At 45.7% G+C, this 26,212-nt stretch overlaps 1 protein-coding gene across 4 annotated transcripts in view; it reads right to left on the bottom strand.

Annotated features, from left to right (window-relative positions):
• Window positions 1-26,212, bottom strand: part of Itga6 (integrin subunit alpha 6) — a 71,641-nt gene that overhangs the window by 25,577 nt on the left and 19,852 nt on the right. For all 4 annotated transcript variants that reach the window (XM_087646487.1, XM_087646495.1, XM_087646490.1 and 1 more), the window contains 8 exon segments: window positions 13,167-13,291; window positions 11,376-11,455; window positions 9,753-10,008; window positions 7,385-7,516; window positions 3,999-4,209; window positions 3,047-3,240; window positions 2,822-2,910; window positions 1,688-1,806 (listed from right to left, as the gene is read on the bottom strand). In XM_087646487.1, coding sequence (XP_087502613.1) covers window positions 1,688-1,806; window positions 2,822-2,910; window positions 3,047-3,240; window positions 3,999-4,209; window positions 7,385-7,516; window positions 9,753-10,008; window positions 11,376-11,455; window positions 13,167-13,291 — 1,206 coding nt within the window.

The raw sequence follows: 26,212 nt of genomic DNA, 5'->3' as shown, positions 1-26,212 counted from the left end.
ATCATACATTCAGACAGCTGTGGATTTCCAGGACACTGACTAGATGCACTCTTGAGTTTTGACAGCACACTATATCTTTTTACTTATTGTACTTATTCATGCATTTTAAAATAAGTTGCCATCCAGGGTTTTGCATATCATAGTATTAATTTGTTCATTAGGACGTACATTTCAAAATATTTGAACACACTTGGCTGTGAGTCTGCTTTAATTTCCGTATTTAAAACATGTAACACCTACGGGACATGGCGCATAAGCAAGGACAGAAAGTGTGTCTTTTCATGCACAAGGCAAGACTGATTGGCTTATCTGTCACATGGCTAATTTCAAAGATACTTGGGAGGTTCAGGTTGGAGGACTGTCTGAGCTGAGGAGTTTAGGACCAGCCTGGGCAGCACATCAAAAGCATGTCTCACCCCAATGAAAGTATCCTATGGTGGGTTTCTTCTCCTGGGGCGTTTTTGGAGGAAGATGATATTTTAGTTGCAGAGGCTGCCTGTACACCCATAGGGCAGTGGCAGCTCTGAGCCCACGACAGGACACTACATTGCACCTTATTGCCTGTGGGACCATAAAAGGCTCCCTGGTTCCTGGTTGAGGAGGTGTGAAACCCCTGTGACCTTGAAAGGGACGGTAGGCGTTTTGCCTGACTCTCAGGAAAACAAGTCGGTCACTAGCATTCAGCCCTCCATAGATTTGTGACCACCAGTCACATAAGGGCAATGCTCCAAGCCCCACAGGTCACGTAGGTTCAAGACAGATCTCCGTTATAATGAGGTACCTAAAGGCCTGGAGGTTTAGTCAATAACCTGTCCTTCCCAGACACTCCTCCCGGCAAAAGGTTATTTAATCTCAGGCCCACTCTGAGAAGTGGGGTTCTCAGTTTTAATCATCTACTTTCCACCATGACAATAAATGCCTTAAAATTACAGACCGCCTCTTTTCATTGGGATCCGCTGTGGGGAGCGACAGAGGAGGCCTTCGTCTACAGAGCTGCAGTCTAATCTGAAGAAAGCCATCTCCACCACCAAGCCTGCAGCCTGCAGCTGCCCAGCCCCTTGGGCCCTCACTCCGTTCTCAGCTCTTCTGTAGCATCCCAGAAGTGCCTGGGTGCCCAAGAGTCTGAGAATCCGACCACCCCAGACTCCTTGTGGGGACCCACCACATCAGCTCTGGCTGTGTCCAGTCCTCGGACTGCACTTCCCTACCCAAGGCTTCCTACAGCTCGACACCTGCTCAGTGTGGACTCAGAGTAACCCAGAGATTCCTTGATTACACTTTCAATTAAACCTAGAGCTACCTAAAGGCTAGAACTACTAGCCAGCTAGTTCCAGGAATCCGTTCCAGGGCTGGAATTACAGGAGGGGCTGCTATGCCTGCCCAGCAGTGCCAGGCAAGTGACTTGAAGCCAGAGTCATATCCCCGAGACTCGAAGAAAGGTTTTAAAGATATATTTAGGAAGCAACACTTTCCATTAATTCCAACACATTTTTACTCCAAATCAGTTCAGTATTAGCAAGAAATTACATAATTTTTATCATTTACTGTTATATCCCGTCCAAAAAAAAAAAAACCTTCAAATTTATACAAGCCTTTGCCTCGATAAATAGGTAAAAATGAATAAACAAAAACAACAGAGTAAGATCATTTTGAAGCTTGTTTAACCAAAGTCAACGGCAGCACACACCTGAAAATAGTTACTGAGTCTGAGAGGGAACCCACAGCAACGTCAGGGTAGGAATTCCTGTCCAGGTCCATGTTCCCAGCGATTGAGTAGCCGAAGAAAGGCGTTGTACCCTCAAGAACCTGGAACGCATGCACAGGCATTAGAATGAACGCTGGGCCACTAACTGAGCTGCCTGGCTACAGCTGAGAGAAAAACACAAAGGCGCCAGGGAGGCAGCTCCGCGGTACAGCACTTCCCCAGGACGGACAGAGCGGGGACTGGGGTCCCTGTCACCACCAGTAGTAACAAAGAAAACAGAGAGAGAACAAGATAAAGTTCATTTAGAACAAAAGCTGATGAACATAATTATTATATTACGTTGTAGGTGTACAGATCCATGTGATTTGTTTCACCAAAGCCATCTGAGTCACCCAGTATTCCAAAGGATAAAAGCCTGGTTTGTTTATTAAGTTAATCAGTGTAGTTTAAAACCAACTCTAACTGCCCCCTCCAGTCGTATTTTCAGAACAAGTTAGAACCCTTGGGGTCTGAATTCTCTGTGTAATTACGATGTTCTATTTGTTTCAATCCTGTTTCAATCCTGTTCAAGCACACTGCTAAGGGAAGCAGTACAGGTCACCTCCTCCCGATCTCTGGGTCGAACGGTCTTCACTCCGGGTTACCCTGATTTCCTAACTTAGCTGAGACCTTTTAAAACAAGCAGGTCACTGCCTCTGTGTGAGTGTGTCAGAGCCTTCTTCCAGGGATACTGTGCAGTTGACGCCAGGCTTGAGGGATGGCTCAGTGGTTAAGAGCACAGACTGTCCATCCAGAGGACAGAGGACCCCAGTATTATTCTTCCCCGCCTTCCCCACCACCACCAGGAGGTTCACAACCACCTGCAGCTCTAGTTCCAGGGGATCGGACACCCCCAACCTCCTGAGTATTCCCTCCCATTACCCATCTCTCCCCTCTTCCCTTCTCCCCCTCTCCCTTCCCTCCTCTCTCTCATACACATAATTAGAAGTAAAATAAATAAATATTATTTTTAAATTCACACTATTGAATACTTGAAACTGAAATGTGTCTGAAGAGTTACCTAAAGCTACATACAGGCAAAAGGCTGACACTATTTTAAAGAGGTCATCTGGTTACCTGTGTTGGCTTGGTAATTATGCCAGTCGGGGATCCATGATAGATAAAAACCTTCCCCAGATCGTCATAGGGAGCTCCAACAGCAATATCTATTGACATTACATTAAAAACAAGTTATTATTTAAAAAAATACTCCAGCATCTTAAAGTAAGATGCTGTGAGTGCTCATTAGGCACACCCACCCACTTTCTACGAATGGTAACCACTTCATAACCTATCACCCACCCGGATAGCCATCTTGATTAATATCGCCGATATTTTTCACTGCGATTCCAAACATCGAGTCTTTGGTCCCATTTAGACGAACTGGCTTCACATTACTCCATCTGCCTTGCTGGTTAATGTAGACGTACACCGCACCCCCGACTTCGCCATCCCTGTCAAAGTACTGTGGCGCTCCGATAACGATGTCTTGCCACCTAAAACACAGCAAAGGGGAGAGCTAGGGACCACTGCTAAGGTGCCAAAAGGCATAGGGAAATTACTACCAATATAGGCTCCAAGGAACACAGCACAACAGAGAGGGCCTCCAATCAGGGACTCGCGTGTCATCAATCAAAATACTGAACAGAAGATCTGTGATAGGCCAAGGAAATGGTGAGGGTAGCGATTTAAAGGTAGTCCCTCGAGTCAGAGGCACAGTACAGGAGCACTTCCAGAAAGGATCTGCCATTCCATTACCATTTCCAGCTGGCCTCAAGAACTAGGAGTCCTCTAGGCAGTGACGGTCACCACTTCCAACTTTCTGTGAGACACTTGGGATGCTCGACAGCTGCCCCCTTCCCCATAAGAAACCACAGACTGTCACGTAGCTGATGCTGATTCCCTAAGTGATTTCTTCTCCAAATTTAAATCTTTAAGAAACTTGGGGTTGGGGATTTAGCTCAGTGGTAGAGCGCCCCTGGGTTCAGTCCCCAGCTCCGAAAAAAAGAAAAAAGAAAAAAAAAAAAGAAACTATGATTCCCCAAGTGAACTCAGGTGAAAGTGTAATTTTTAAAAGGTCATTATTCTGTGTCACAAGGGTGGGGGTGGGGGGGATGAATGTCAGCTGTCAATCAATGATGAAGACTGGACAGGATAGTAAGGCATTTTTTTTTTAACCAACTAATCCACAGTCCTTCTCTAGAAGCCAGTCACCAGCAACATTAGCTGGACATAGTAACAAAGATCCGCTTACCCATCTGCATTGAGGTCCACCACCGCCACGTCATAGCCAAACGAAGAAGCCAGGCCTTCACCATCAAATATATACTCAAGGAGAAGATGTGCTGACTTCATGTCTCTTTTTAGCAAAACTACAGCCCCACTGTGATTGGCTCTTGGAGCACCAGATACAAAAGTGATGTCATCTTTAGAAACAATACCCTTCCCTGAGTCCAGAGAAAAGCCTAGAAAAACAATAGACTCATATCAACCCTGAACATTAGGAGGATACCAATGTGGTAAATAATGTTTCCCTCTGGATCCCCACACACCTCTCCACACAATCTCCCATCTACATCTACATTTACTACAGGGGTCACAGTGCTAAAGGACTTGACAGGTCAAAAGCAAAGTGCTATAGCACTTTTACTGCTTTCTATAGATATGAAGACTTTTAAAAAAGTTTTACGCTATTTAGCACTTGTATAGCTTGAATTGTGAACTATTCAACCATCTTAAGAATCAATTCAAGAGGCTGGAGAGATGGCTCAGGGGTCAAGAGCACTGACTGCTCTTCCAGAGGTCCTGAGTTCAATTCCCAGCAACCACATGGTGGCTCACAACCATCAGTAATGGGATCTGATGCCCTCTTCTGCTGTGTCTGAAGACAGCGACAGTGGACTCACATAAAAGAAATAAATACATAGACTAAGAAAGAGTAAAAAAACTCTTTAAAAAAATCAATTCAAATCCTATTTTGATATTAAAACTATGACAAAGAAAGAGAAAGCCAGATACTGAAGTCCCCTGGGAATGCTACGTCATATGCTCAGTACGTTACAGGGTTCTTCGTTGACCAGTGATTTACATGAACAGCATCTATACTTTTCTGTCTAGTTGGTAATCAGGCAAGAGCAAATGCTAACACTGCTAACACATAATAGGTAGCATCTCATTACTTTGGACCAAGTCAGTTCTCAGGCACAAACATGCAAACAAACCATGCATGGTGATTCAGTCATTTGAGAACCTCGCATCAACAGTAGAGGTGAGTAAGCTGTCACTTGGATCGGTGACATACTGTTCAATGGGTAGACCGCATTGGAATGCCCAATTATAATGCACAAAGCAGCACTCTGGGTGACACTGAGGTTTGCTAGGAAAGCAGACAGAACAACTACCCATTGCCAAAACTCTTCAAACGGATCCATCTCCCTCTATGAAAGTGGCCGGTGTTAACTTCACCCCTTTTGCTGGGTTTTATTTATCAAAAGCATCACCACTACTGTTGCAGTTCTCAAATTGTGAGGTGAACTGAAAATATGATGAGCCCCAAGTTCAGAGCAGGGAGGACATAACTGAACCCAGCGCTGAAAACCACCTGGCAAGTCGAGCATGCTTTTCGTATGTGTTTCACTTGAAATGGGAGAGAAAATAAGAAGATTTATGCTCTGTATGGACCAAAAACGATTTTTAAATGACCACGAGCAAGGCAATTCATTTGTCATCTCAGGTCACAAACCTAAGTAGCTATTCATCATCACATCAGGGGACGTGTCAGGCCGCTCCCTGGGAGGCCGTGTTTTATAAACAAACTGATCGGGGTCTGTATAAGAAAGGCTGGTCAAAAACAGCAGGCCTGGTCACGTGCATGGCATAGGAGAGATTGGAGAAAAACCATTAAGCTTGGTGAGAGCTGGACCGGGGCACTGTGTCCATCCGACAAGCGGCGCTCCTTGCTAGCTGGTACAGGCTCAGGCGGATGGATCACTGCCCCCGACACCCTCTGATCTTTTAAAATGAGAAACCTCACAGACCAGCATATATATACATTTGACTTCTTTCTCAGACTTCTACTTTTGAGGAAGCCCATTCCAAAGGAGGCAAAGGTGTCTGAGAACAAAAACGAAGTGGTTCATATCCCCCTGCGTTCTACCAGGGGTTGTGTTTATAAACCCCAGGGGCATCTGAAGGACCAGGCTGTTGGGTTGTTTACCAAAGCAAGTAATATTAGATGTACCCCATCAAAAAATAATCCCTAAATAGCACACATCCCTAAATAGAGCTTGCTGCCTAATATATGCCCATGGCAACTTTTAGTTTGCTGTTATTTTCCTTGAAGACCATAGCTCAGTGTCTTGTCCCACAAGGTCACTAACAGACCTCATGCACCCAGCCAATATCCAGCCATCATCTGGATTCATCATTTTCCTGAGTATTTCCCCCTTGCTTGGGAAATTATGAATGGCATGACCTTGAGGTAGAAAATTAAGCTCCCTCAGTAAACACAGGGAGGGGCGACAACAATCTTTAATAATACTATAGATAAGTAAAACACTGTCCATAGAATCTGACTCATAGAATGGGTGTTTTATAACCTGCTGCTATAAACGTTCTCTTTGATGCTGTCTTATCTAGTTTGTACAGGGGGTGGGAATGGTGTATGAATCAGTAAGGGTTTTTTTTTTTAAAGTAACAGTACTGTTCATGTGTATTTGCACAATTAGAATAGCTTACACGTATGTTTACTCTAGCATACTGTTTAGATGTGTTTATTCATAGCAGCTTTTTTCCCATTTTAAAACCTTCCATTGTTCCAGTAATATCTCTAGAATGTGTGTATTCCCCCACCCATCACTTTTTAAAAATAGGTTACTATGTAGCTCTAGAAGATTTTTTACATTTTTCCAAGAAATGTACAGTAATTATTCTTTATGTCAACTCACACCAAGAATTAAAGCTTTTAAAAGCCTTTGTGTAATTACCATAATGTGCAGGAATAATTTAGGACACCATTAGTAATGCAAACAAGCCTCAGGAGTTAAGGAATTGGCACTTAGACACAATCTGGGTGTTCTCCAAGCTGCGTTAGCGGGTCCTGGTTGGCCTCATCTGGGGAGCCCTGTGCCACCCACAGGGCCCTCTGACATGGAGCCTCACTCCAGTCGCAGGGCCAGGCCTCAGAGAATGGCAATCACCAAAGGAGGATCTGGAAGTCCTGACCTGATACTTAAAAGTAACTTTGTGAGTGGAGCTCTTAAGTGTTTGTCTAAAAGAGGCCCTAGAGGCTGAGGAAGAACCATTCGGCCTACCCTGAACACCCAGATATTTCCTCATGGCTTCATGAAGGGCCCGCTGCAGGTTACACAGGCTACCATCAACTCAGCAAACACAGCTCCCTTCCAAATGCGAGCGAGCATGATTTTGGGGTGATGGCAGATTCTGCCCCACTTTGCGGAAGCTCAGACCAGAGGAGTCAGTCAGCAGGCAGCCTGCTTTCCCATGAGCACATTATGTCAAGCTGAAGCAAATGCGACAAGGCCCCTGGCTCCCGCCTAGCGCATTCCCAAGGCTACGGGCCCTCAGAAGGAGAGTCCCCCAGCGTCTGAGGAGACAGGTGTGGTACTTGCTTGCTCCTACCTAGATAACTGTTAGCAGGAACGGGCACGAGACTTTCGTCATGATCAGTCTCTCCACCAACTTCATAGGGCCCATCTTCAAAGATGTTCATGTCAAAAAAAGTGTTATTCTTTTGTTCTACACGAACGATCCCTAAAGGAATGAAATGGAAAACAACAAAAAATAAAATAAAATAAAATAAAATAAAGATGAGGCAAAATAAAACAGATGGTTCTAACAAACATCCCTCATGTTGTCAGGGAGAACAGAAAGAGAAATGTAGAAGGAGAGACAGAGAATGAAGAGGTGATGTTTAAGATTCTTCAACATGGTCATACAAGTTTTTTCTTTCTTTTTTTTTTTTTTTTTCTTTTCTTTTTTTGATGGTGGTAGTAGGGTTTTGAGACAAGGCTTCTCTGTGTAGTCTTGGTTGTCCTGGAACTCACTCTGTAGTCAGAGATCTGCCTGCCTCTTCTGAATGCTGATGTTAAGGGTGTTTACCACCCGTGCCTGGCTTTCAGATGGTTCATTTTCAAAGAAATGTAAGTCAAGAGGTAAGATCACTTAAGTAGCAAAAATTAGATTTAACGCTGGTACATGTTGGGATTACCACCCAGCGACCATGTCTTTATGTGAAAAAAAATTGTTCTAAGAATCTTAAAAAATCACCCATGCATTCTAATAAACTATCTTTATAACACCAAGAAGCTAGATGAAAAATGGAATGTTTGTAATCACGTGGGAAACTAATGGCTGACTTGAACTTGGAATAAATTATTTTGTTTCCTATAATTGTCTATCAAAGTCTCCTTTTCTGTAGTGTGAAGTGAAATTAAGATATCCATCTTGGGGTTGGGGATTTAGCTCAGTGGTAGAGCGCTTGCCTAGCAAGCGCAAGGCCCTGAGTTCAGTCCCCAGCTCCGAAAAAAAAGAAAAAAAAAAAAAAAAAAAGAAGAAGAAAAAAAAAAAGATATCCATCTCTTCAAACTGCTTTAACAAAAATTTCATCTTTAGGAGATTCTACAATCCTTAAAAATACTTCATTCTATTAAGCCCAAATCACAATACGACCTTTTAAAAAAAATAAAATAAATAAATTAACATCTTAAGTCAGAGTTGGTAAGTCAGAAGATATATTTTCCATGAATTAAAATGGACCTAACTGGTGTTTTTATTGTCCTGTTTTACAATATAATGGTCATCTGCTCCTGACAAAATAAGACTATTTCTGGATACAAATGTATTTCTGGATACGAAGTGTTCTTTCAGTGAGGTCAAACAGCTCGATGGGTTTGGGTCTATGAAAGATTCTATCACAAAGGGAATGACTCCCCAGTGTTATAAAGAATGGCATACACGAGGCTCAAGGACCACTTTTAATAACGGTTGGGACTAGGAGAGTGTGTGTGTGTGTGTGTGTGTGTGTGTGTGTAGTTACAGGCAGTTGTGAGCTGCCCGATGCAGGTGCTGGGAACTAACTAAGCCTGGGTTCTCTGCAAGGCTGGTATGTGCTCTTAAGCACTGGGCCATCTCCCAGCTCCTACCCAACTCCTGCACACACGCTTTATTCTGAGGATCTTCAGAAAGTGCCAGGGCAAGCCTTGGATTTTTGATTTTCAGGCCTCAACCTTCCACATAGTAAACTTTTCCTGGCTTATGGAAATATTATGATTTATTTTTATTTCTCGAAATGTTTTATTCCCAAACCAGATGTAGTTCTCATCATTGTGGATTGCGGCTAGGCTGCCTTATTATACGGCAGTTTGTCCTAGTCCTAAGTTTTCCAGAGAAACTGATGTTTATTAAAGGAATCCACCAGACTCAATGTGATCAGAACCATGGGTAATTCCTGCCCCTTCCAGTGTCTCCTTTTCTTACCATAATATAATACCTCCAACCAGCATTGCCTCAAATTGCCTCCAATTTTTGCCTCAAAATCCCCCATCTGCCAGTCACCTGCTCTTTTAGCTTCCTGTGCTTTTCTTTTAGCAGACCATGACCTTCTAAGATAATATACAATAAAACATCCACGTTAGCACAGGTCTTTGTGTATACCATCTACTTCAACTCGGAGTTCAGAGTGAACAGTTTCACCTTTCAAGTAACAAACATAAAACAGCAAAACAAAACAAAAAAAGAAAAAAACCAACAACAAAAACCAAACCCAATTAACATTCTTTCAGAAAAAGATTAACAACTTTCACAGACAGAAGAAAAACCCCCAACCCTAAAACATTTGTGTTCCTGTTAAAATCCACAGTAGAGATTTTGTTTTAATATTCTACCCGCCTCCATAAACACCTTACAGCCCATTTAAAATGAACTAAAGGATGGGGCATATTATAGAAACTTCACTGCTGCCGTGTTTCTGTAAATACAGAGGCCATACCTTTCCAGTTGTAAGTCCCTGGGGCTCCAAAAACAATGTAATGAAAGTCTTTAGTGAAAGTAGCCGCTACTCCTTGCTGACAAGAGCCAAATTTTTCATGGCCCCTCAATCGGCCATCACAGAAACTCCAGTCTCCTCCATCCATATCATCTTCAATTCTGAGATTCTGACTCAGGACGTAACACCTTCCGAAGATGTCCCGGGACTCCTGCTTCGTGTTAACGTGCTGCCGTTTCTCGTATCGATGCGCACACGTCTGCCAAAAAGCACAAATGGTAAAGCCTGTTATTTAAAACTTGACAGAACTGGGGGGCTGGAGAGATGGCGCAGCGGTTTAGAGCACCATCTAAACTGCTCTTCCAGAGGTCCTGAGTTCAATCCCCAGCCACCACACGGTGGCTCACAGCCATCTGGAATGGGATCTGATGGCCTCTTCTGAAGACAAAGACAGTGTACTCATACATAACACAGATAAATAAATCTTTTTTAAAAACTTGACAGAACCGGATCGCTGAGCAATAATAAAAAGGATGGTTCTAAATAAGATGATTAAATGTGTCCTCATCCTGGGAGAGGATCCCAGAGCACACCAATCACCCCCCACCCCAAGAGGCCATCAACAAGACAAGACCCAGGGCTTCTGCCTTACTCTTAGAGAACAGAGCCCCATTCCAAGTATTAAAACATCAGTTCATACCCACAGGCAATTCGTCTGTAAATTCACCTGCCACAGAAACACGGGCAACACCATCTTAATTGAATTGGCTTTGAGTGGCTGTAAATAACTACGTTCTCACAGAAGCATGGACGGTATTTTCTTAGGAGATAAAGCAAACACAGCGAAAGCAAAGGTGTTCTCTTTCTCCTGGTACCATCTCCTTCCTGGCAGTTGAGTCCCAGTTTGTATTCTCTGCTCTCAGACCGTTCCCTATTACTAAAAGGCAGAATTACCTGGTCCAGAAGGACAGAATATTCTCTGTTTCTACAGGGTCTCCACCATTACCCTCCATGGAAGCCAGTCTGGGTTAGTTACAGGAAGCCCAGTCTATATTCTGTCCCGGGCCCCTGAGGTGTACTCAGTGTTCACTCAGATTCTCATTGCTTCTGTACAAACTTTATTAGAGCAACTGGACTGTGAAGGACACAGGGTTCACCCTATTCCAGCCTCACGTGCTTCTAGACCAGTCTACCCAACGAGCTGCCTTCCACCCGAAGAGGTTAGGGGTGAGAGTAAAAGCGATGTTTTTATCCACGATCATTCCCGCACAGCACAGAACTTTTGTCTCTAAAACCTCGAAGGGTTCCTAGGGCAGAAATGGTGGCTTTTGGCTTTGCTTTTTTTCTTTGTTTGTGTCTGAAGAGCAGTCAGTTTTCGGGATGTTCAAAAAATGTTAAGTAAGTTCTTTGGATCTGGATATTTTAAAGACACACAGATTGCACAGCCATTTCATAGTCTACCAGGCATCATGGGAGACTCGAAACTTTGGCTCATTCTAGGCACCAGGCCCAGTGTTAGAGCAGGGTGTTTCTTGCTAAAAGGTAAACGGAGGCAGGAGTTTGGTGTCCACTGCAGTGAGCCCATAACCAGCTAACACGGAGGACGGAGCGCTTTTCCACACTTACCACCACTTTGCCCCCTGGACCTTGACTCTGGACAGTGACTCCCATCCACTGGTCTTCCTTGCTTTCTGACATAGGATCAGCTGTGGAAGAACATGGGTAACACAAGCAGACAGTTAGTGTGCCCAAGTGACCGAAAGCCTACACAGACACACAGGGTAACAAAAACCTAAGAACAGGAAACTCGGTTAATCCAGAACACTGATTTCTCTGTCAAGGACACAGAGACACAGTCGCCTGAATCTTTTATAAAAACTCTATACCTGAGACGTTTGAAACTTGTGTGACTGAGAGGCAGATGCCTCTGATACAGCATTGTAACATACAGTGTCTAAACCAACAGAGTGGGTATTTCTCTGTTCATTCCTCAATGTTTTATAGAACAGACTCAATTATTGTCTTCTTAACTGGAGAGAGAGAGAAGGCACAGAAACATCAGCATTGATCATTTCATTATCAACTTAAATCGACCACATAGCCCATATTTGTGCCTTCCTTAATGAGAATAAAAGTTAAGGTGCTATCTAGATACTAAGATTAGTTTTGCCTTTGTTCTCTTTGCATGTATCTGTGTATTTGTAAGTTTTCTGCAGTTACCGTGTAGCATTTCCTAATCAGTAACAACATGTTATCCCTAAAGGATACAGACAACAATGTGAACACAAGTCTGCCTGTCTGCTTAGGCCAATAATCAAGTTTGGTTTCCTTCAAGCTTCTCAGAACACTAATGGCTCTGCCCAGCTTACCGGAAACCAGGTGAAGTAGCTGGCGGCACATTTGGACTCCACTTCCAGCCATCCAGAGGCTTCGTAAAATGGGATATTAAAATGAAAGGGAAATAAGCTTGCCTTTCAGAGGTGGCAGGTTAGGTAAGGGTAAGGGTCTGGAGCTTAGAAGACCCTTTTGGAAGCTAGAGAGATGGCTCAGTGGTAAAGAGCACCGGCTGCTCTTCCAGAAGACCTGGGTTCAATTCCCAGCACCCACATGGCGGTTCATAACTGTTTGTAACTCCTGTTCCAAGGGATCTGACACCCTCATATAGACATACACGCAGTCAAGTCACCAATGTCCCTCCTGAAGATTTTTGAAAATTATTTTGGCTGCACCCTAGCTCATCAATTCATGTACCATAGCCTATAGGGGAGATTTGATCCATTCTGACCCATTCTCAAAGTTTTTCAGGGCCAGAGATGAAAACTGATGCTAGGGTACTCGAATAGGGATACACAAGACACTGGGTAGTCCTGATATCACAAAAACAGACAAAATAAATATACGAATAAAATAAATAACAAAGAAAAGTAAACAAAATAGTCTTTCTCCCTAATTGTTTGTTTGTTTGTTTTTGAGACCGATTCCCTGTATAACAGAGTTCTGGCTACCCTGGACCTTCTCTGTTGACCAGGCTAGCTTCAAACGTACAGAAATCCACCTGCCTCTGCCTCCTGCATCCTGGGATTAAAGGTGTGCGCCACCACCACCTGGCTTCCCCCCAAATACTTTAACAAGCAAGTGATGTGACTCCCCCCAACCCTCGAACTGCTTCTTCACAGCTGTGAATTCAATTTTGCAACAGTATCAACAGACCACTAGGTGGCAACATAAACACATCATTTTAGTTTAACTGGGATTAAACAGAAGCAGCAAGTATTTTCAGGACAAATAAACAGTCCAGCCTGAATTAAAAGTGGCCGTCTCTGCAGGAATAAGTGCTTGGGTCTCCTGTCCTGTCTGGTAGCACCTGAAGCGTGGCACAGACAGGCTGGCCAAATGAACAGTGAGGGCAGAACGCACCATCATTATCAAATACAATTCGTGTGCAAGGTCCCCGGGAGGTGATGTCACAGCTGTACAGGCCCCCTGTTCTGTTCGCCTTCTGCAGGGGAAGTGCTTCTGCCCGAGGTGCCCCCACAAGCAACCTGGTGACAAAAGAGTAAGAATTTAGAGACTTGAATGTTACATACTTTAAAAGTCTAGCCAGAACCCAGAGCTTTGGGCACCCTTCTCTGCCATGCAGCCCAGCAATCCTTCAAGCTGCTGAGGGGTGGAAGAGAACAAAGGCCCCACAGGCCTCACAGCTATGGCAAATTGACACCCGGTACCAAACAGAGGGGGAGTGGGCCGGTCCCTCCCAGAGGAGCTGGGTGCAATTATGGTATCTGAAGACACACTTCCTAGAACAAGCATGGAACACGAGACTCAACAGAACAATTCGCTCTCCCAACTTTGGGAGGGAAGCAACCCTCATGTCCTGTCTGGTAGGCACACACCCGTTTCCAAAGCTGGACCCCACTTAGGTATTGTACTGGCTGGGTTTGTGTGTCAACTTGACACAAGCTGGAGCTAACACAGAGAAAGGAGCCTCCCTTGAGGAAATGCCTCCATGAGATCCAGCTGTAAGGCATTTTCTCAATTAGTGATGAAGGGGCCGGTGGAAGATGGAGAGGGCCTCGTCCATTGTGGGTGGTGCTGTCCCTGGGCTGGTGGTCTTGGGTTCTATAAGAAAGCAAGCTGAGCAAGCCAGGGGAAGCAAGCCAGCATGTTAACATCACTCCATGGCCTCTGCATCAGCTCCTGCTTCCTGACCTGCTTGAGTTCCAGTCCTTTCTTTCTTTGGCGACGTGGAAGTGTAAGCTGAATAAACCCTTTCCTCCCCAGCTTGCTTGGTGGTCGTGATGTTTGTGCAGGAATAGAAACCCTCACTAAGACAGGTATCCTCCAGGGGACACTTTGCAACAGTGTATCTAGTTTTAGAATCCCACTCCTGCCTATGACACAATTCATCTCTTCCCTTTTTCTTCTTCTTCTTCAGTTCTATTGAGCATCTGACAAGGGGAAGCTGCATTCATTTAAAGTTCTGTCTCACTGGTTCCTGACACAAGCTCCTCCCTATCAACCAGTCTCCCACAAAAGATGTGAGACTCCACCCCAGACTTTCCCTATGGAGCCGCTCCTAAGCCTAACTCATGATCCTCAGAGTTCTGCTTTCACCAGCAGAGGGGCTGACTTGTCACATGGTTTACAACCTCTAGGGTCAGCTTGACTAAGAAACAAACAATAGAGACAGAGAGAAAGAACACACAGCAGACCACACAGAGAAGTGGAGGCCAGAGCTTTGATACCTTGCTTCTGGAAATGGAAAAACAGCTGAGAACAAACAATAAACCCTCTGAAGGGAGAGCGAGGCACACTGGGCCACACTGGGCCGCAGGAAGCCTGCAGAGTCAGGTGCAAACGGAACAACAACAACAACAACAAAGGAAAAAAAAAATTATCTAACATCCCCCCACCTTTTCCTTGCTGGAATGGATCCCGTTAAAAAAAAAAAAAGTCAATACCCTTACGGATGTGCTGCTGCAGGTGCAACAAGAGGGAAGGGAAACACATCTGCTCAGAAGAAACAGGAGCACAATGGTGGCTTCCAAGGAGACAGTGGCTGCTCTTCCTCCCAGAGGAACGGCCCCACCCCCACCCCCCACCCCGCCTGGGGCAGTTGGCACTGCCCACATCTCTCTCCGTGTCTACCCTGGAAACAATGAACCCGCACACACCAGGACAACAAGAACTGAAGTGGAGACTTATGGAAGCAATCCCCCCATCCCCGCAAATTTCTCAATCAATGGGGGTATAGGGAAGCCAGGCTGCAGGGGTCTGCATAGGCCAGGTATCCAAGTCCTGTCCCTGCAGGAGCTCATAATACCTGAGAGTTGAGCTGGCCTAGAATATGCATTGAAGGGGTTTAGATGCTTGGCGATGTGATATGGACCCTGTGCTGGGTGCTGGAGAACCAAGCAATGAGCTGAACCCTAGGTAAACAGAAGCTAAAGAGCCTGCACCCTCTGATTTGAGGAAACAGAGGCCTTGACAGAGGTTAATTATGAAGCCTTGGGACCTCACAGCTAGGTGCCAGTCAGTACAAAGATTACCTACAACAGTGTGTCTCTGTCCCTGCATAATGAAGGCTCCCCAAGAAACAAAACTCAGCACTTAAAACGTTTAGCAGAGGAGCCAACCTATAACAATGGCACACTGACATGAGAACTGCTGGCCTACTGACAGATTTAGACTGACTCCCAGCAGGCCCAACTGGAGCCAGTAAAGGTAACCAACTGCCAAGAGGCCGTTCAAAGGGCAGTTCAGACAGCCTAGACAGCTTTCCCTCCCTCCTCTCTAACCACTTCCTCTTACACACACCCAAGGGGGCTGCTAAGAGTGGCAGGCTGCTTCCTGTTTACCAGGCTCCTCCTCCAGCCGCTTACTCCTTCAACAAACATTGCCCACAGGAAGCATAAGGGATGGCCTCCCAGGTAGCTTCCACCTCTTAAAACTCCTGGAGTTTTTACCCGATCCCTAAGTAGCTCATAAAAGGACTTGGAGGGAGAGTTATCACTGAGCAAGTGCTTTGTGGAGAGGGTCACCAGAAAATGACAGCAGAGCCAACATAGGAAAGGCAGCACAGAACAGGCAAGACTGGCTTTGCTTCCCGGGCAGGAGCTCGGCAGTGGGTTTCAACCTTCCTAATGCCCTGACCCTTCGGTAAGGTTCCTCATGTTATGGTGACCCCTCAACCATAACATCTTTGCTGCTACTTCATAACCGTAATTGTGCCACTGTTAGGAGCCACAATGTAAATATCTGACTTTTGAACCAGGTGAAAGGGTTGTTTGACCCCTGAAGGGGTCACGACCGAGAGGTTGAGAAGCACTGAGATAGCAGATGTGGGTGAGTGGGGTCTGGTGAGGTGGTAAGTGGGGTTGGAGGTGGACAGCCTGGTGAGAAGACTGGCTCAGGGGAGAGGTAGGAGAGGAGGCCCACAGAGCCTCAGGATGCAGCCATCCCTTGAGCCTTTCTGAGTCCCTGCATGGGATAGGCACTCCAAGGTTTCCTGCAACATGAACAGCTGTGCAGAGGCTGGAGGGATGACTCAGTGGTTAGTGCACTGCCTGTTCTTCCCCAGAAGAGCAAAGTTCAGAGTCTAGCACCAAGTCTAATGGCTATTAACTCCAGCTCCCGGGGGATCAAAGCCCTTATCTAGTTTCCATGGGCACCAACACACATGAGGCATGGCGCGAGCGCACACACACACACACACACACACACACACACACACACACGTTTAAAGAACAGACTACGTACGGGGTTGGGGATTTAGCTCAGTGGTAGAGCGCTTGCTTAGGAAGCGCAAGGCCCTGGGTTCGGTCCCCAGCTCCGAAAAAAAGAAAGAAAAAAAAAAGATAAAATGAGCTAATAACTCAGCCAACCAAGGATCAACAAAATTCCAAACACTGGTCCTGCACTGAACACACACAGACTTGAATCTCTGGCCACTGTTCTCTACCCAACACAATAAGAACTACTTAGACAGGTATGGTGGGACATGTATGTTATCCCAGCACTGAGGAGAAGCGGAAGAAGGATCACTGACGGTCAATGCCACCCTGATATACACACCAAGTATCAGGCTAGCAGAGCCAAATGGGGAGAACCCTGAATCGAAACAAATAAGATAAAAATTCAAAAAAAAAAAAAAAAAAAAAAAAAAAAGAACAGACTATGGAGGTTACTCCGTGCACAGCCGTAGGTCTTCAGAGCACAGGGCTTTCTCTAACCCTTTTCTCCTCCATCCCTGGAGTGGGACACGCGTTGGACAGAGAAGGAAGTGGACTTCGTAGAATAAAGGAAGGAGCAGGGCTGTCAGGGAAAAAAAAAAATCTAGAGAGAAACCACAAAATAAGAGACACTCATCTATGGAGGACAATGCCAGTTGAAAGGGTGCCTACCCGGGGCTTTGCCCGCACAAGTCACACAGCGTTCTATCCCCATTTCGGATACATCCTGGGAGGGAGGGAGGGAGGGAGGGAGGGAGGGAGGGAGGGAGGGAGGGGATCCGCACTAGCGAATCCCGGGGCGGCTGCAGGAGTGGGCCGCTACAAGAGAGCCGCCTGCCAGCAGAGGGCGCCTTCTGCACCGCTCTACATTTCAAGGATACACCATGCTAATCCAATACAACACAGGTCCCAGAAACAGATGAGTAAAGTCGCCCCAACACTCAGCAGCTGTGGGGGGCACCATTTTCAGTCGCCCTGGTTCAGAGATTAGCAAAAAGGCTCTTAATCCCGCTTGGGCCTTAAACATAAAAGGTCACAGTCCATTAGCTCAGGCTATGTCTGTGAAGAACAAATAAAAGAGCAAAACTAGGCCAGTATGCAAACATCGACACCGGGGGCAACCGTCTACTTCTAATCTAAGTCATTTTAGGTCACGGTGTAGGTTAAATGCTAAACACACGTTGACTTTTGAGCTGCCAGGTGCCTGTAGGTACCGGAAGAATAGCCCATTCCAACCAACCCCTCAAAACTCGTGCCAAAATCTGGCTTTTGTATAAATCCGAAGCTTCCTCCTGGTTCCTCACAGGAAGGGCTGGGCGCCCGGCTGCCCAGACGGGTTTAGTGAGGGAACCAGGTGCTCAGTGTGCATTACTGCTTGCTTTGTGGGCACCAGATCAACTCCAAGGACCAGGGGTGCAGGTATCATGCCACTCTGTCTCTCTGCTGCCGCCGCCATACTCTCACAACTGACTGTCTCTGTCTCTCTGTGTGACTGTGACTGACTGACACACTCTCTCTCTCTCTCTCTCTCTCTCTCTCTCTCTCTCTCTCTCTCTCTCTCTCTCTCTCTGAGACATCTCTGTCTGTGTCCCTTTCTCTCCCTCTCCCTGAGACAGGGTTTCTCTGTCTAGTGTGTCAGCCTTGAACTCAGAGACCCGCTCCCCTCTGCCTGGGATGAAGGTGTGTACCACCGCGCTCTAAAGCAGAAGCCTGAACTACAGCAGCAGCTTTGCATTGGGACAGACAGTCTGGGGTGGGAGTGGGAAGTAAGTCAGGCCTTGTAGGGACGGAAGTAGTGGAAATGAACAGAACTGCATCCAAAAACCTGTTCCCATCTCAGGTCCAAAGGAGAGACTACAAACGCCCAGCAAGTGTCTCGAGGTTGGCACTAGGAAAAGCTACTTTTCAACTGCTTGCCCCAGAGCCACTAGACAGCTCCTTCTACTGAGTTTTATTATTTTTCCCATATTGAGAGGTTGGGGGGTAGGATTTCTGAGGCAGGAATTTCCTCTAATTCACCATCTTTCTTCCCTCAGCCCCCCCCCCCCCCCCCATAGCTGGATTAGAGTTGAGCCACCATGGTCACCGTCCACCGAGTTGCAAAGTTGTGCTGGAATCACTCCCTGAAGAGTTCAACATTTTGGGAAAAAATTCAAGATAATAAGACACGAGAGGCTGAGGAGACGGCTCAGTAGTTAACAGAGCTGCTCTTCCAGTGGGCCCCATGTTTGGTCCCCAGCACCCAGACTGGTGGCTCACAACCATCCATAACTTCAGTTCTAGGGGATCCAAGCCCTCTTCTAACCTCCACAGACACTAGGCACACATGGTACCCATTGTACATATAGACAAAAAAATAAATAAATAAAAAATGACTCAGGACCTGCAAAACCGCCGCATCTTTAGCAGCAAGAAATAAACACTGTCACAGTGAAAAGCAATGTCAAAAAAACACGGCAGTCACTCAGAGTGTAAATTGAGGTCTTCAAAGGAAACCCTGATTACAGGTTGAGGGCTCTGGACTCACTGCCATGGTCTGAACAGGTGATCCTAAAATCCACTGAGTGACCCACACCACCTCTCATATTTGCACATCGCCCCAATAGCCGCAATAGCCGCTCGACTTTTGCACAGCTATTTCAATCAAATGTCCTCAGCACAGTTGCTCTCTCTAAACCTTAAAGACAATAGCAGCTTTGCTTCATTGTCTTTGGCAGTAACTCATTTCCTTCAGGATTAAAGAGTGTGCCTCTAGCTACTCTGTCGTGGCAAATGTGAACCATTGCTTCATTAGAACAAGGGCGCTATTATTGCTTAATTTAAAACACGGTCTTCTGGGCTCATTTGAATGAAGACCTGAAAAACCAGGACCATGGCATTACCCAGGAAACTGTCGCTCTGATATCTGAAGCCATCCTCAAACTCTTATCTAATTTTTTAGTAAAAAAATAAATAAATAACAATGGTAAGAAATAAAAAAAAAATAAAGAACTTAGGGTAGAAGTAACAGATTCTAGACTCACCCCAGGCTACAGAAACGAGGCAACTCTCTTACTTATTCTAGGCTTAACTTCTCTTTAATTATAGATTGTGATATTTCTTAATTAACCAATGTTGGCCCTATCATCAGAAGGGGAAGCCAACAAGCCATTCGTTGCTTTGGGTCATATCGGCTAGGCTACGTTTTTAAATTCCTGAACTATTTTCTTTTCAACATTTGATAAAAATGTCAATTCCTCAATGAGTGAGATGAAGCTGCACGCATTTTGACCCTTCTTCCCAGATGTTCCTCTTCACTGTCCCAAGTCTTACTGTGCCATCTTCCATTCTTTCATACACACTTAGAGCTAAGTTGCCTTTTGTTAACCACAATTTGTGCTCCCCCTCTCTCCCCCCCTCTCTTTCTCTCTTACAGTCCCAGGTATGTAAGCATTATTCAGTGAGAGGATGCTTTGCTGAAGCAGACACATGAGAAGGCGTGTGATGTTTTGCTTGAGTGGAAGCTGGAGAGGGTGCATGATGTATGGAACCCCATAAACAGTGAGGGGTCACTCTTGCATTGGGACGCAGCACACCACTTAGGTCTCGCTGCTTCACTCGTCTTCACTTTGTAGAGAGAAATGCACCAAAGAACTTCTTGTGGTATATTCCAGCTGATTCTGGCTCCTTCCATTGACTAAAGCCAATTCAGAGGAGCCTTGCAGTTTCTGCTGGATGGAGTGTCCTCTACTGATTCATGTTTGGTGTTTGCTATTGGACTGGACTGCTGGTTATTTTGACAACAATGAGTGGAATTGCCCATTCCAAAGAACTACTACTAAACAGGTCCACAACCCCCTTTTCTTATTAACCTTCTTTCTTCTCCCCCATCTCTGGTCAGTGACTTAGAAGCAAGGTTGAAGAGTTTAAGAACACTAAATAAAGGTTTGGGGGAAAGTCTAAGCCAACAATCAATGTATCGAGGACTGGTACCAGAATTAGATGTCAGTTTCCTCAAAATGTTGAGGTCAAACACACTTGCTTCCCTCGAGTTCTATCATGTGGTGGGATTCATGTTCAGACCGTGACCTTTGTTTTCCCTAGTGTTTCTATGGCCTTTCATTTCTGGTTTCATTGCACTTTGTCTTGACTCTTAAACTCCCAACCATGCTTTGTATTAGATCAAGACCTGGCTCTGGCTTAGACTCCTGTTTACCTGTCAGGCAGCTAGGCCTGCTCTATAGGCTGTGCTTGACCTCCCTTCACTGCTACACTGGGTGATATGCTCTGACCTGGGGGCCCATGCTTTCCTCTTAGTTGGGTTTTCTTACTGACCTAACAGTAGGTGACGGATAAGGCAAGCCTGAGTATATAGACTGTCTTTATTTTCTCTCACCTCAGGGGGAGTCAAGGCATTCAACTCACCTCCTGAGAACCCTGACGGCAGTGCTGACATCCAGACCTGCGTTCCTTTGAGGGTGGTTCTTCTACTCCCCACTTTATCCCAGGCATCCTGGAATGCCTTGATCTGTATAGAAGCCTTTATCAATACGTGAGTTCTATACAGCCTCGCTCACACTCTGAAGAACATGTTCACCCCTCCCAGGACATGCCTCCTATCACACACAGACCATTTGAGGCAGCCTCCTCTCCCAGTCTCTTCCTGGAATCCCTGCTTCTTAGGTGTTGGATACTTGGGGTAATCAACATTTTTCTCATAAGTTCTTCTCTTCTCTGTGGTTTGGGTAGCGTCCAACTTAATTTCCAGTTCTTCTACGGACATCTTATAATTCTGCAGTCATGTCTGCAAACCCCTGGAAACTCATTCTCTTCTAAGTGTGCTTTTTTACATAACTCTATTTTGTGCATTTGGTATGTCCTCAAAATTCTGTGTTCCATCTACACATTCTCCTGAGGCTCCCTTTGTGCTTCTAGAGGCTTTTCTTTTCTTTCTTTCTTTTTTTACTTTTTCCATTGCTTTCCTCCACCCACTTTAATGCTGCTAGTATAAAGTGCATCACAAGAACATTTAGGTTTTGCTCTTTGGCCCTCCTTACCTCTCTAAGACCCCTTGTTTGGCCATCTCCTATTCCGTGAGTATCAGCCATTGGCTACCCACACTTCTGCCGGCTCCCATTACATCATGGCTACCACCCCAGATTCTCATAAAGTTGAAGATCACCAGAGAGAACCTAGAAGTTCATCCGGCATCAGTCAGACTGATATATAAAATTAAGTGTAGTAGGACTTAGAGGTACTACCCACAGGGTGCAGAGACTCAAGGGTCAGATCTCGAAGCTCAACCATGGTCCTGGGGGCAACAAGACAACAAAACCCAAGCTGCATGCCCAGAAGCTTCCAGAAAGTCCTGCTCTACAGTGGCCAGGAGCTAGAGGCAGTCTTGATGTGCAGTGAAGCTTTGCTGATACCAGTCACACTTCCTCCAGGACCCACCAAGCCATCATGGGAAGGGCAGCCTAGCTGGCCATCAGTCACTAATGCCTGTGGCAACAAACAAACTGAAGAGATGGCTCTTGGTAGAACATGTACAGAATACTCTCCTCCTGCAGCCACTCTTAGTAAAATGATAGGGGTTTTCTCTGTTAACCACTCATAGCTAAACTTTGCATAGAACGGGGAAGGATGGTGACATTTGGCATTCACAGATTCTGACTCCTCATTCCCAGTCCTCTCTTATGTTATCATGTCTGGTGTCAGGGAGGGTAGTTAGAGAGCAGACGATCTTCTTCCTTTGACCAGGCTGCAGCTATTCAGGGGCAAAGGGAAAACATCTTTCCAAGACGTTTCTATGACCTCCCCAACTGTGGGCAGGTGTGTTAGGAAGGGGTGGGGGAAGCACTATACCTTTCCACATAGGCCACCTTGTATTGAGTTCACTTTGCATCCCCACACTATCCCACAAAAGAGTTCTGCTCTTAGGCCTTACCATGACTGGCTGTAGCCTAGGTTTCACCAGGGCAGGCCTTGCTCTCACCTGTTGCCTGAAAGCTCAACACCCCCATTAGAAAAGTCCTAGGTTGAAGACTAGTGATAGTTAACCCAGCCTCAGACATAAAGCTGGCTGAATGTGCTCCATGCAGCATCTACTCCATAGTGAGCACCAAACACATGCTACCCTGTGTGGTGGCATTTGTCCTTGGTGCACAGGCCCTGGAGAGCTAGCTTTGCCCAGGAGTCCTATGGCCAGGCTTCCTCATGGGTAATCTCTAGCCACTAAAGCTCCACCAACCCTACAAGTAACCCCACTTCTCCTCAGCTGGGGCTCTTCAGGAGTCCAGTGAGAGAAGAACCAGTGGCTAACAAAATGGCCCCATTCTTCACCAACCCCTGGGCTTGTCAGTATGTACACTAGCCTAGTCAGATCAATGGGAAATGTAGCCTTTACTCACCTCTCTAAAATTAATTTACTCTGCTGCTCCTCCCTCCCAAGGCCTTCCTTACCCAGGGAGAAATAATGGAGCCACTAAAGCTTGCCCACACCAAGCCATGCACCCCTGCACCGGCTGTTGGACTCACAGCTCACATTGCTTTTAAGTTATTTTTAATATTATAACTGGTTTCATGCTAACATTGTCAGGTACACATCGCTTTACCTTGTCATATCTCCCCCCATAATTTCCTATTCCTATTCCTGGGTCCCTTTCCTACCTTGTCATATTTCTCCCCATAATTTCCTATCCCTATTCCTGGGTCCCTTTCCTCCCTCCAAATAGTCCCCTTTCTGCTTCCGTGTGTGTGTGTGTGTGTGTGTGTGTGTGTGTGTGTGTGTGTGTGTGTGTGGGTTGATGTCTATATGGAGGTGAAGGCTGCCACAAATTAGGTCAAGGCTCATGATTGGACAGTAAAAGGTAAGGTGGGGACAAAGCTTTTGTAAGGCAGGAGAGAAGGGGAAGGAGAGGGAATTAAGAAGGAGTTAGATAGAGAAGGACGACCCAGATCCGGGTGATCTTCAATGGCCCTAGGTAGTTATGTATATTTCTTAAGGATGGATTTCTATAGGTAGATTTATCTTATCTAGGTGGGCAGTTTATATATCAATTGGCTGTGAGTTTATTGTGTGGGTGTATTGTGGATTGAGAATTTAACATATAAACCTGATCGATAAATTACAGCTTATTGAGTCATGCTTTCACTGGGTAGTTGGGCGTTTATACTTTAACTACCAGGGGGTGGTTGTTGGGAGTGTGGGCAGAGTCTTTGGCAGGGAGCCACAATAGGTCAGCCCCATGCTGGACTTTTAGAGTCCTGATAGCTTGAACCAGAGAGTTCACGGATAGAAGAAAGTCGCCGGGAGAGATACTAACCAGAGATAAATTATGGTGAGTTTCATATGGCCCTCTGGTGCTGGAACTAACTCCAGGGAGCAGCATGGCCAGGTGCCACACTGGAATGTCTTGCAGACCGCCCTGATCTGGGGGCATCGTGGGGCCACTGAGATAAAGATACCCCGCAGTGCCATGTGGCCCTATGGGTGCTGTCACTAGCGTGGGATAAAAGGTTGCCATCCTTTTTTTAATAATTACTGCAATATGTGTGTGTGTATTGCACATATACATATACACACCATATACATATATACACATTTCATTTATACATATGGTCATGTTTTTTTAATCTAGATTTCTCTTTTTTTTAAGATTTATTTATTATAAATTTATTTATTATATATTTATTATATATAAGTACACTTGTCACTGTCTTCAGACATACCAGAGGAGGGCATCAGATCTCATTACAGATGGTTGTGAGCCCCCATGTGGTTGCTGGGAATTGAACTCATGACCTCTGGAAGAGCAGTCGGTGCTCTTAACCACTGAGCCATCTCTCCAGCCCCAGATTTCTCATTTTTAAATGGGCTACAAAGTCCATTTTGGTGACTGTCTATTTGGTGGTCTGAAATTACATTCGAGGACTCTGCACTCGCAGAAGCATATCCAATGGCACAGGGCTGCACTCCAGCAAACATTATCCCATTTGGTGTGTCCTGTTTTATCAGCCCTACGAGACAGCTTCAGAGGAACTAAATGCAAGCATACTGGCAAAACTTGGGTTTTCCTCCAGGGAAAAGCCAATGCTGTCCTCAGGTGTGATGAACACTGTTAGAGATGGCACACAGCTCTACCTAACCCCACTTGCCGCCCTTGGCATGAGTCAGGCTACCACGTGCACTCAAGGAACACTGAGTTGCCTAGGAGTCTGTTTTCTACAGGGCTGTAACAAGTTGCCAAGGCCTAAGTGGCCTGAAGCACACCTGTCTTGCCCTTTCTGTTTCCTACGCTGCCACCCTCCTTGCTTGATGGCCCCTCCATTTGTAGCATCAGCAGTTCCAAATCTTTTTTTGCCCCCATCTGCCCCATCATGAAGATCCGTCTCTGCAATCCCTGAACCCATCTGCATCATTTCCCTAACTACTAATCCGAAAGCATTTAACAGAGCATATTCACGGTCTCGAAGAGCCAGGATATGGACACTGTAGAGATCATTCTACCGTCCTGGGTGCAGCAGAGAATCCAAAATGGTCACTTTCCCAGATTCACTCTGATTTAAAAAAACAAACAAAACAAACATTCCGGGCTGGGCACTTCTAAAGGGCATGCTTCAGGTTGAGCCTTCCCTCACTCTGTACTCCAACCTCAGTGGGCTTGCCTCACACTCCAGCAGCCAACAGCTTTCTACTAGCCCCAGACCTCTGCCCTGCCTCCTCCCACAGCTTCCAGTTCTCTGCGTAATCTGTCCTGTGCCTGCCTCTGCTTTCTCATTTGCCTGTCCTTCATTTGCAATAACCAGGGACAACTTTGCCCATTGACCTCCCTCAGCACAAATCCTCCAGAAGCCAGTGTCCGGTACCCAAAGGACGCTCAATCAAGAGCGAACTAAACCAAGTAAGTTAAACAATTAGAACAAAGTCCAGGTTTAGTAATTGACAGATTGTAAAACTCTGAGAAACCTTTATGAAAATGCCTCCCTTTACCCAAGGATGGGGAATCCCACCTCAAAACCTAGTAAAGACTGGTTTTGTCTAGATTATGTAACTGGTTGTGTGACTATGTTTAAACACTGGCGGGACACACACACACTTCACTGTCTCAGCACTGGCAAAGCTGGTCTGCTACGGGCAATAGTTCATAGAAGTAGCAAGGCCTAGTCTACATTTTTTGGCTTTAACTCTGTTTAACTTTTCTGTTATCTAAAATGCTGCCTTTTGCTTACAGAAAGGCCGTTTAGTGCAGTTTATGGCACAAAATCAAATAAATTAATCCATTAAAAAAAGAAAAGGGGAACAGTAGCGTATTAGGTGTTTGCTGCAGCTCAGGAGTAGTGGCAAACCTCCCCACCCCCAAAAACAAAACATGACCTGGTGGCCAGTGGGGAACCCTGGTGGCCAGTGGGGAACCCCGCTGAAGGTGGCATTAAGAGCAAGCACTGCCAGGGCGTGGCTTCACTGCGGCTGTTTCAACTGGTAACAGAAACAAACCGATTCATTCTGTGTCCCCTTCTCTAACGCAAAGCCTCGATAGCTGTCATGAGAATATCACGCCCACTTTGATCATTCCTACTGTGCCCCATTTGAGAAGAGGCGAGACCTACAGATCCGTCCTTCACTTACAAGTGAGTTCAATTTGACCTCATAACCCAATTCAATTAACTCACTTCCCCTCTGAGTACAGTCTGCGCTTGACACAGTATCTGGCCCCTTCTCATTGGTTGCTTTGCTATGACAGAGATCCGAGC

The sequence above is a fragment of the Rattus norvegicus genome, chromosome 3 (assembly GCF_021556685.1).
Source record: "Rattus norvegicus strain SHRSP/BbbUtx chromosome 3, alternate assembly SHRSP_T2T, whole genome shotgun sequence".
NCBI classification, from domain to species: Eukaryota; Metazoa; Chordata; class Mammalia; order Rodentia; family Muridae; genus Rattus; species Rattus norvegicus.
The sequence above is the reverse complement of the archived record's forward strand: the minus strand, read 5'-3'. Positions and strand labels throughout refer to the sequence as shown.